At 32.9% G+C, this 12030-nt stretch overlaps 1 protein-coding gene and 1 long non-coding RNA gene across 2 annotated transcripts; both read left to right on the top strand.

Moving 5' to 3' along the window:
- The first annotated feature begins 3119 nt into the window (after window positions 1-3119).
- Window positions 3120-4177, top strand: LOC107927531 (uncharacterized). The gene is made up of 2 exons (XR_001692466.2): window positions 3120-3653; window positions 3936-4177. It is a non-coding gene; the product is annotated as an uncharacterized lncRNA (long non-coding RNA).
- Window positions 4178-4724: 547 nt separating this feature from the next.
- LOC107927600 (retinoblastoma-related protein) lies at window positions 4725-12030 on the top strand. Its single transcript, XM_016858712.2, has 18 exons — window positions 4725-5120; window positions 5205-5309; window positions 5408-5550; window positions 5639-5735; window positions 5855-5901; window positions 6591-6789; window positions 7099-7165; window positions 7388-7570; window positions 7660-7853; window positions 7953-8847; window positions 9027-9177; window positions 9268-9340; window positions 9586-9762; window positions 9848-9967; window positions 10045-10189; window positions 10304-10416; window positions 11059-11174; window positions 11672-12030. The coding sequence occupies exons 1-18, from the start codon at window positions 5037-5039 to the stop codon at window positions 11820-11822; spliced, it is 3060 nt and encodes a 1019-aa protein (XP_016714201.2). The 5' UTR covers window positions 4725-5036; the 3' UTR covers window positions 11823-12030.

Genomic DNA, 12030 nt, shown 5'->3' with positions numbered 1-12030 from the left:
TATTACGAGTGCAGAGAAGATTATGAAGTTTCCGAGTTGCTACATTCTACGTAGCAATTTGAGTGTTAAAGATTTATTATTCAGTACACCGCCAGTCGAGTAAAAAACTTCACAAACAAATTTAGGTTAATATCAAATGTCTTTAATTATTCTATTATTAATATTTTACTACACGCCAAGTACAAATGGTATATCCTATACCTGCATGTGGAGTTTTTTATTCTATTGACGATGTATCAAATAATAATCCGATATATATATATATACTCTTTATTCATTGCATTACGAGTGCTTCTCAAGAAAAACTCATTTAGACTTGCGTACGTAGTGCAATTAACATAGAATCGCAACGGCTGTTCTTATGTATTTTAGTTGTAGGAGTTGATGTGTTGAACTAAGAAAAAAAAATGAAAAAAAACCTGAATTGATTTAAATTGTTGTGCTTAATTCAGTTGGTTTTTATTAAATTCGATTTTATTTTAAGAAATGTTTTCTATTCCGTTTTTGTAAGTCAAGAGTCACATTTTTTTTTTCTAATTGAGTAGATTTTTTATTTTTATTTAATATTTAAATGTTTTTAATTATTTTATTTTTAAACTAGTGAAATTTTTATGTAGTATACAATTTCTTTTTATATATATTTTTTTTAAAAATTGAAGAATCAATTTGAATCATTCGACCTTAATTTGGTTTCTTTCTTTTTATTGAAAAAAAATATACTGCACATACAGTTAATATATTAAAAAATCATACTATGTTAATATACTATAAGAGCCCTTAAACCATTACATTTATTTAAACAAACCCTTATATTATTTTTGTAGTTAAATAAACTCTAAACTTATGATTTTTATTCATGAAAGCCCTTAATTTTAATATATAGGCTAATCTCATGGGTAAAAATCAAGGGACTCTTATGGGCAAAAATAATAGATTAGGGACTTATTAAGGGCTTGTTTAAATAAAGTGTCTAGTTTAAGGGGTTTTTTTAGTATATTAGCCTATATATTATCATACATAATTTTCTTTTCAATTTTCAATTATGATACACTTTCATGGTGTGAATGAAAATAGTAATGCAATAATTTTATGAAAAATAACATAAAATATAACAATTATAACTATTAAAATACAATTTAATGATTTTTAAATTGATTTGTAAGACCAAGAAAACACAATTTCATTTAAAAATTTATTTCTAATCAATTCTAATAAAAATGAAATTCATATATTCACAAAGAAAAATTCAAATAAGACTCAGATAGATTATTAAAGCTTCAATTTAAACTACTAGTTTACATACTCATGCTGCATTGGTTAATAGTGTGTATTATTTAAAAATTAAATTAATTAAAAATTTTAGTTTATAATGTTATTGTTTTAGAATTATAGAAAATTGTGTTTCTTATTTTTCAAATAAGCAATTTATTGCATGAAATTAGAGTATGAATATACAGGTGTTAGACTGTAAATTTTGGTTGCACAGTTTAAATGATTTTTTAATACCCTTAATGAATAATGAATAGAAGTTGTGAAATATATTGGTGATTTGAATGTGATATCTCTTGCTCAAATTTATTATCAGATTAAGGGTATTATAAATTTGAGTTAATTTGAAGTAATAAAAATGATAAATTTTGATACTATAAATGTTTAAATACTAATAAATGAATACTTGTTTAAGTACAAATCAGTTTGAGTGTCTCACATTTGAACTTGATAATCAAGTCAGGTGTGGGGTATCACATATTATTATGATAATTATATCTATAAAAAAATTTAGAAAAACATCATAATATAAGATTAAATGGATTATTATTGGCAGTAATGAAATTAACAAGGGATAATCTTTAAGTTATGTTAAATAGAATTGTCGAAACCACCTTTTTGAAAATAAAAATTTAGTTGTCGACTTAAAAATAACAAAACTGGAATTGCCACCAATCCTTTATTAAGTTGTAATCGGCTCACCTTAAAAATTATTTTGGTCTACGAATTTTGAGAAAACAAATTCGGGAGTCGGTTACGTACGAGGAGGGGTTAGCACTCTCGTAACGCCCAAAATCGGCACCGAATTGATTATTTAATGTCTTAGTGTCGATGGCTAAAAAGAATTTAAAACAATTCAAATAATGAAATCTGAAAAGGATAATCAATTGTTCAAGTCATGTAAAGAAATCGAGTCCCAATACGTTAGGGTACAATTTCTCAAAATTCCCGAACTTTGAATATCATTTTTGTTTTATGCGAAAATCTTCATTTTGAGAAGGTAATATGACATGCCCAATACATTAGGACACAACAAGTTAAGTTCCCAAAAATGATTTTTTGTACTCATGCATTTTGAATAAAGAATATTCTCGGTTATTTAAGATCAACAAAGAAAATCGGAACCCAATACGTTAGGGCTCAATTTCCTCGAAAATTCCAAACTTTGAATATTGCTTTTATTCAAAAAAAAAATTGAATCAAGAGAAAAATGATTTTGATATATTGACAAAACCAAAATATATTTCCCAAAGGGTATGTTGAAAGTCAATGTACAATATGAAACAAATATTTTAATTTAAACTGTGTATATATGTATTTACAAAATATATATATATATACAAGCACATACAAGTAAAAAGTAAAAAATGTGTATGCATATATTTAACATACATATATAGGTATACATATAAAAAGTAATGGAATATATCAAACAAAAAATTAATAAATAAAAAAACGTGTATATATGTATATGAAAATCGTGAAAATAAAATAAAAGTATAAGAGTATGCGCATGGGTATATATTTACAAAATAAAAGAAATGTATAAGTATATATAAATATATAAAATATAAAGTATATAAAAGTTAAAAATAATAATAATAAAAAAGAACATATATAAAAACGCATGTTTATAGGCATATATATATATGAATGTAAAAATTATGGAAATAAAATAATATATATAAAAACAGAAGCACACGTATATAAAAGCCTAAAATATATATATATTAAATATGCATAGATATGATATATAAAATATACGAATGTATATGTATAGAAAATATGATAATAATAATAATAGTAAATAATGTAATAATAATAGTAATGAAAATAATAAATAAAAACAAAATTAAAAACGAATTGTAAAAAAAAAAAAGAAAAACAATAAATATAATTAAAACGAAATGAAGGACTAAATTGCGATGCGCATTATATGAGGGGGTCAAAATGGAAATAATCCGCCTCCCTAAAACGCTGCGCAGCAATAAGGACCAATTTGAACCAAAAATAAAATATGTGGCCCAAATTTTAAAAAACAAAAAAAGTTTTAATTGAAACGCATTGCAAAAGGGAGGGATCAATTGCACAAATGGCCCAATTTAACGAAACGAGCGGATCCCTCGGGTCGGATCGGGTCAACGCGCGGATCCTCTTCCCCAAAACTACGCCATTTTGAAAATGCTACTTAAACCAAATTTTTTCTTTAAAATTCTGATAGCCCATTTTTTTTTAAAATTAAATGCTACCCCTTATTTGCTCTGCTAGGGTTTCTTCAACCCTTTTCTTTGAGCCGCCGTTGTTCAAGAACCCCCCCGGCGGCTTCAATCGCCATCCTAGTCTCCGATCGAGACGGAGGAAGGAGCAGAACGCGACAAGGCAATGTCAGTTTTTCTTTTCGCCTTTTCTTTATATTTTCGCATGCACAAAAATAAAATAATATAAAAAAACAAAAAACAACTTCTAATAATCACCTTAAAAACTGAAATTTACTCGGTTCTCTCTTGATTTTTCTATGTGTTTTTACACTGAATCCCCCCTTTTTACAATGCCTGGATTTGGGCCTTTATAGCCGAAAATGGGAAAGAAGAAAGAAAAAAATCAAACCAGATCTATTCTGTTATTCCTATTATTTCGTTGTTGTTTGTTTCTGCTTGTTGCTGCAGGTACGGCCAGTCAACGTGGAGGCGGACGTGCGTGACATGTGCGGGGCTGCTGTTAGGATGTGCGGCGGCTACGAGCAAATGCTGTTAGGGTTTCTGAAATTTTAATGTTTGGGCTAGGTCAATTTGGGTTTTGGGCTGTTAATTGGGCTTGTTTATTGGTTTGGGCCCGGGCATATTTGGGCTTGTACAAGAATATGTAAATTTCAGAGAAATATAAATGATTTGAAATTTTTTTTATGCTATAAACATGTTTGAATTGTAAAAATTGACTTGAAATAATTTTTTTTTAAAATTATAAAAAAAAAGTTAATATCTTTGAATTTGTCTAAAAGCATTTAGTTGGTACTTAATTTTTTTTTTGTATTTAGTTGGTACTGTCATACATATTGTCTCAATTTGTTCAAAAAGTACCTAGTTGGTACTTGAATTTGTCCAAAAATTATATTTTTTAAAATCAATTTATATTATTTAAAAAAATTAAAATTTCAATTTATGTCCCCACGTGTCATATTGAGAGACTACCACGTGTCACTATAAGATTGATCATCAATGCCGCGTTAATATAAGCTAATGATGTTAGTACGAATGTAACAATCTAGATGACGGAATACAAATTCAGTATCAACTAAATATTTTTTTGACAAATTTAACCTTATATATAATAAGAAATACAATATAAAAAACTAACAAATAGAAAAATAAATAAAATCTAACTAACAGTTTTCAAATGCACGTATGAGTCGAGCCCCCTATTTCTAGATTCAGCCCAGTACCTCTACCCATTAGAAACCAGGTGCCCGATATCCACCCACTACCCCTATCCACTACAAACAAGTACCCGATATCCACCCAACATCATCCAAACGGTCAGCCAAACAAAGTAAAACTCAAATCCACTGCCGCAGCAGAGACACCATTTTCGTTTCTTCTCAAACTTTTCCTTTCCTTCAATTTTGTCTAATTTTCTTCCTTCCCACTGCATCCTTGAGCTAGCTTAATCTTGTATATGAGGATTATGAGTAAAACTGTTGGAGAGATTTGAATCCTCAACTTTTCTGAAATTTATAACTTTGAGATCCACTGCTAGGGTTATTAATAAATATGGAAGACATGAAGTCTTCAGTTACAACTTCTGGTGGCACAGATGGCGATGCCGTTGAAGCTAGATTCAATGCTTTGTGCAAGGTAGTGTTATGTTCTTTTCAGTAATATTATTTGAAGCATTTCTTTTCTTTCTTTTTGTGTGTTTATGTTTTTTATGATTTCCAGAATGGGTTATCTCTGGATGAGAAAGCTTGCTCAAATGCTACGAAGCTATTCAAAGAAACAAAGCACCTTTTAACGCCAAATGTTTCAGCAATTGGGAGCGGAACGGTAGATTATTTTTATTATTTTAACTACCTTTTATATGGAAATTACTAAAGGGAGTTGCTTTCTGATTAACTAACTTTGTTGCATTTATTCTGGAGTAGCTGGAAGAAGCAGAGCGATTTTGGTTTTCATTTGTCTTATATTCGCTCAAGCGGCTGAGTGAAAAGGTTGGAGAAAATACGCAACATGAGTCTGATGAAAGTGGGTTTTCGTTATGCCAGATATTGAGAGCTACAAAGCTGAAGTATGATACTGTTAATTTTGTGTATATAAGGGTAATTTTTGTGATCAATTACCGTTTCAATGATGGTGAGTTTATCTTATTTTTGCAGTATCGTGGATTTTTTTAAGGAGTTGCCTCAGTTTGTGGTAAAAGCTGGTCCCGTTTTACGTAACATGTATGGTGAAGATTGGGAGACTCGACTAGAGGTATTAAAGAATATAGATTTATGTTTTCGCTTGTTTTCTATTTTGTCTATATTTTTTAAAAATTGTACGACCATGTCACTTCAATCTGACTATCTGCTTATGGTACTTATATCAATTAGGCTAAGGAGATGCAGGCCAATTTTGTGCACTTGAGCCTTCTAAGCAAGTAGGTGCCCCTCTTTTATAACCTAGGTTATAAGATGATATGTACAAATAGCTTTGTAATTGCATTAGCATTTCTCCCCTTATCATTAATTGGGTTAGTTTTAAATGCACGAAATCACACTAGTGAAAAAGGTATATTGCTTTTGGTTCGTCAACTTATGTTCTACAAGGGTTTGAATTGCAGTTTACTTTCATATTTCGTCTTGAACTTTGTCTGAATTTTGCAAGGGGAGGCCTAATTATGGTGGTTTTATCAAGTATTTATCCTCCACAAAGAAAAAAAATTGTGTGTGTTGGGGGGGGGGATGTACTGTGCAAGATGTGCATACCAAAGATGTTGGAAAATAAAATAGGATAATGATGTCATTCATCCACACACGTGTCCTAATTATAAAAGTAACTGGTCATGTGCCCTTGTTTATGGCATGTTTTGACTGTTGTCTTCTCCAAATGCATAATAAAATTAAATTTAAGATAGTGATATAAATATGAAATTCTCATTTGCGCAGATTGCAGAATTATATTTTAAATAATACATTACACAGAATTTGTACTACGCATGTGATAAATTTTTATTTTTTTCTTCGAGCAGCTGTATCCTCAAAACCTCATTTTTCTGGTTACTTTTTATAATTTTCCATTTTGTGAAATAAATAACATTTGCATCTTGCTGTTTAATGGTACAAAAAGGTCATACAAGCGTGCATTTTGGGAACTCTTCTTGACAAGTGATGCAAATATTGACAAGCAGCAAAATGCTACCAGTTCACCAGATTATGTATCAGAGTGCCATCGATTTGGATGGTTACTGTTTTTGGCACTCCGCGTGCATGCATTCAGTCGTTTTAAAGACCTAGTGACCTGTGCAAATGGTTTTGTTTCTATACTGGTCAGTTACACATTTCTTTTGCTTTATTACTTGTTGATTTAGGAAGACAGACTTGGTTTCACCAAGGAATAAACATGTCATCTCTTTCTTCTGGTGAAATATGTTCTGATATTATTCGTACATATAATGGATTAATTTAATAATTATCAAATGAATGCAAAGGTAGAGAGTTACAATTACATGTGCTTCAAAAGATTCAACTCAACTATGCTGTTGTCTTTGATGCACTCTATTCTTGTACATTCCTAGCACATTGAGCAATAATGGAGAGGTTAATGTTTTCTTACCTTTTAATGTGATTGTCGACAGGCTATTTTGATTATACATGTTCCTGTTAGCTTCAGAAACTTCAAGATCAATGACTCTCCTCATTTTGGTAATTATCTGCTATTTCATGGCAGTCAAATTTTCATATCTGTCCTTTCTGATAAAGAGATTGCATTTGTGATTCTTCACTGGTCTTTATCTTTTATTCTGTCCAGTATTCTTTACTGGTGTTTAGTTGTTGCTCTTTTACATTCTTTTTATTTGCCTTTCCTGGCGGGGATAAAATTGAGGCATTCCTCATTGTTGACTTCTTTAACATGTAACCATTCAGTTAAGAAAGGTGACAAAGGTGTTGTCGACTTGCTTGCGTCACTTTGCAACATGTATGATGCTTCAGAAGATGATTTGAGGAAAACAATGGAGATGGCCAATAAGTTAATAGAAGACATATTGAAAAAAAAGCCATGTCCAGCAGCTAAGTGCAAAACTGAAACACTGGAAAATATTGATACCGGTTCGTCAAATAAGTCATGAATGCAATTTTGGCAGCATGCTTTCGTCGGTCAGTTTTGCTTCTAATTTATCTGATCTTCTTTGATGCAGATAGCTTGATCTATTTTGAAGGTTTAATGGAGGAACAATCTCTTTCATCCAGTTTGAAAATTTTAGAAAAGGATTATGATGATGCAATTTGTAATAAAGGTGATCTGGATGAGAGGTTGTTTGTAAACGATGAAGATAGTTTACTTGGTTTAGGAAGCTTGTCTGGAGGGGCCATGAATGTTACTGGTATCAAGGTCTGTTTCAAATTTAAGAAAATGTATTCTACTTTTTAGTTTTTATGCTTTACTGAGTGGTCACTTTATTTAAGAAAGCATTTATTCTGTTTTGAGTAGAGGAAACTTGATTCGGTAGCTTCACCATCAAAGTCGATCTCAAGCCCACTGTCTCCTCAACGCTCTTCTGCATCTCATGCAAATGGTGTCCTTGGGCCGCCAAATGCAAAGATGGCAGCTACACCGGTCAGCACTGCAATGACAACTGCGAAATGGCTTCGTTCTGTTATTTGTCCTCTTCCTTCAAAACCTTCAGCTGAGTTGCAGCATTTTTTATCATCTTGTGATAAAGATGTTACCACTGATGTGATATGTAGGGTGCATATAATATTGGAAGCAATATTTCCTAGAAATCAAGAGTGTAGTGTAACTGGAAGCCTTCAGAGTGTAAACCTGATGGATAATATATGGATGGAACATCGAAGACTGGAGGCACGTAAGTTGTACTATAGGGTTTTGGAAGCTATGTGTACTGCAGAGGCCCAAATATTACATGCACCTAATTTGACCTCTTTATTAACTAATGAGAGGTTTCATAGATGCATGCTTGCTTGTTCTGCTGAACTAGTGCTGGCGACACATAAGACTGCCACAATGTTGTTTCCTACAGTTCTGGACAGAACTGGTATTACAGCCTTTGATTTGAGCAAGGTGATAGAGAGTTTTATTAGACATGAGGAGTCTCTACCAAGGGAACTGAGGCGGCATCTAAATTCTCTGGAAGAGAGGCTTTTGGAGAGCATGGTGTGGGATAAAGGTTCCTCAATGTACAATTCTTTGATAGTTGCAAAACCTGCCCTATCTGCCGAAATAAATCGTCTTGGCTTATTGGCAGAACCAATGCCACCTTTGGATGCAATTGCAACACATATAAACTTTTCTGGAGGTACACCTCCGGTGCCTCCTTTGCAGAAGCATGAAACATCAACGGGGAATGCTGGTAGCTCAATCTTAGGTATGCAACATTGTTAGCTTAATTTTAGCAGTTATATTTTCAGGTATGGAGAAACTGTGACCGGTATGCCAATTTTCTTGTTTAATGCAGTAACTTGTGTTACCGGATTTTATTATGGTTCTTTCTCACAATGTATTCTATCCTGAACTTAATTTACATTGTCATGTTACTTTTATCAGGACAAAATGGGGATGTCAGGTCTCCCATGAGACCTTGCACGGAGTTGAGGAGTGTGTTGGTTGAACGGAATGCTTTTACATCACCAGTGAAGGATCGTCTATTAGCATTAAGCAATCTTAAGAAGGCACCTTTGCAATCTGCATTTGCCAGGTATTGTAGGGTGCAAGTTCTAAGGAAGTGGAGACCTGTACTAATTGCTCTGGCTTACTGCATTTTCTTTTTGGGTACTTTTTTTTGTAGTCCAACACGCCCTAACCCTGGTGGTGGAGGAGAAACATGTGCGGAAACAGGAATAAATATATTTTTTAGCAAGGTATCAAAACATGAGATGAATTAGACTTTTTTATGAAACTATGGTGTACCTTAATACACTTTTAACTGGTTCAAAAATTTAACCTCCTAGTACTTGATTGTAAAATGTAAATCTACTGCGATATAATTTTCTTGTGGCAAATTGCCCACAAGTACTTACTATTGAATTTGATTTAAATTCAGTGGTTATCATCTACTACATGTCTTACATTTTGCTTTTTCTTTTTCTTTGTTTGCACCGCCCAGATTAATAAGTTGGCTGCTGTCCGGATTAATGGCATGGTTGAGAGGCTACAACTGTCTCAACAGATAAGGGAGAGTGTGTATTCTCTTTTCCAAAAAATACTTAACCAGAGGACTTCTTTGTTCTTTAACCGTCATATTGACCAGATCATCCTTTGTTGTTTCTATGTAGTCGCGAAGGTCTGCATATCTTATGAGATCATTTTAGCCACAGTTAAATTTATCTGCACTATTTCCTCTTACTTCCTGAAGGAATGACTTGCAGATATCTCAGTTGCGCCTGACTTTCAAAGAAATTATTTGCAACTATAAGAAGCAACCACAATGTAAGCCACAAGTTTTCCAAAGTGTATTTGTTGACAGGTCATCTGCACGAAGAAATGGGGTACGATATCTCATCTCCAGTTGCTTTTCTCCCTCCTTTTCGAGGAAATTTTAACCATTTTAATGATATGTAAACAGAGAACTGGGCAGGACAATGTTGATATCATTGCATTCTACAACGAAACATTCGTTCCTTCCATAAAGCCTTTGCTGGGAGAACTTGGTTCTGCTGGAACAACCACAAGAACGAGTAGAGTTGCTGAAGCCAACAATAGTAATGATGGTAAATGTTTCATATAGACCATTATTGTACCCAGGTTTCAGTTTTATATTCTTTTCTTGCTGCATCTGCAGGTTATCTAATTTTACTTGTTCTATCTTCATTTTGCCTAATTAGGTACATGCCCTGGATCTCCTAAAGTTTCTCCTTTTCCAAGTCTCCCTGATATGTCCCCAAAGAAAGTATCTGCAACGCATAACGTATATGTGTCTCCATTGCGGACATCCAAGGTACTTAAAATCTTTTTTTCTTTTTTTGGTCTCTCCATTGAGTTGACTTTGAGTCGCCAATTTTCCATTTAGTAGAAAATCAGACTCGTACATTTAAGATTTGACCAGCCTTCTAGAGCAAACAGGAAAAAGTTTAGTTGATTGCTTAGAACTATTGCCACTCAAGAGATGCTGCACTCTGTCCAAGATGCAGGACTTGTAAAAGACCAATAAAAGAAAAAGATCCTTTAAAATTCCGATTTTAAGTTCTATGAATCTTGTAGGAAAAGTTGAATCTCGGGTTATGACTCTTGATTGACTGAACAAGGTATCATAGAAAATTATTCTATTTTTAGCTGTTGGTATTTGAATCCTATGTTACTCGGGCTCTCAGGTTTGAGTGTGTGATATGGGAATGTTTCTGGGATGGGTATGTTCAGAATTTTCTAGTTTTTTCATGTATCTGGAAGGCTTTTTTAGGCTATATCCTTGTACATGGTTTGATATACATGTGTATAGATACATGAGACTGGTGTCTGAACATGGTACATACAAAACAAAAAAAAACCCCGAAGAGTCTGAGTAATATAGTTGGAATTTGTGGTTCCACAGGAAAGAAGTATGTGCCGTTGTTTATTAATTAGATCTTGTTTTCATTTACAGATGGATGCTCTAATCTCGCATAGCTCAAGAAGCTACTATGCTTGTGTTGGAGAGAGTACTCGTGCCTATCAGAGCCCTTCGAAAGACCTAACTGCTATCAACAATCACTTGAACGGGTATTCTTCTCCTCTCCCTGGGTAACAATATTTTTTTAAAGTATAGAAGTTCTTGGGTGAAAGTACCTACAAACGCCTTCTATTATCGGGATTGAATCAAATTAGCCTCTGTACTATTAATATGAATTCCTATATTATTAAAAAGAATCAAGTGAGGCTAAAATGCAACGGAGTTAACATTTATTGATTAAAAAATGATATGAAAAATTAATTTTTTTCATTTACAGTTCTAATCTAAAAAGAATATTTCATTTGCCATTAAAAGCTTTCAAAATATAACTTAGTTGAGTAGAAAATGACATTTTTTAAATAGTAAATATGAACTCTGTTGAAATTTGGCCTTAATTGATTCTTTTTAATAATACAAAGACTAAATTGATCTTAGATAGGCTAATTTAATCTGGTCCATATAATAAAAAGGACCTACCAAGTACATTCACCAAAGTTATCGTGATGTACTTAACTAATGAAGCTGCCATTTGCTTTGTTGCTTCCAGTGGCAGGAAGATCAGAGGGGCACTCAACTTCGACGATGTTGATGTCGGCTTGGTTAGTGATTCTATGGTTGCAAATAGCCTTTACCTGCAAAATGGGAGCTGTGCATCCTCATCCGGTGCACCTTTAAAATCCGAGCAACCGGAATCTTAGCCCAGCGCGCTCTTATTCCTTGTATATTCTTCCCCTCTCCTGTATTCTTGTTAGATCGTATGTATGAATGTAAGTTCATCACACGAGGTACGTATGAGCGGTGTGTTACTGTACAATACCCACCACCTTCCCAATGTGTTCACTGATGTTAGCTAACAGTACTTTGAAGCTTGGCCTAACAAATTGAATAAAGTTTTGCCTTTCTTTA

The sequence above is a fragment of the Gossypium hirsutum genome, chromosome D04, assembly GCF_007990345.1.
Source record: "Gossypium hirsutum isolate 1008001.06 chromosome D04, Gossypium_hirsutum_v2.1, whole genome shotgun sequence".
Classification (NCBI taxonomy): Eukaryota; Viridiplantae; Streptophyta; class Magnoliopsida; order Malvales; family Malvaceae; genus Gossypium; species Gossypium hirsutum.
Note: the sequence above shows the minus strand (reverse complement) of the source record. Positions and strands in the feature narration are given on the sequence as shown.

Coding starts and splice junctions, on each gene's coding strand:
- LOC107927600 (XM_016858712.2), top strand. CDS start 5,037: ATGGAAGACATGAAGTCTTCAGTTACAACTTCTGGTGGCACAGATGGC. Junction 5,121..5,204: donor GATTCAATGCTTTGTGCAAG/GTAGTGTTATGT, acceptor TATGATTTCCAG/AATGGGTTATCTCTGGATGA. Junction 9,178..9,267: donor TTGCAATCTGCATTTGCCAG/GTATTGTAGGGT, acceptor TTTTTTTTGTAG/TCCAACACGCCCTAACCCTG.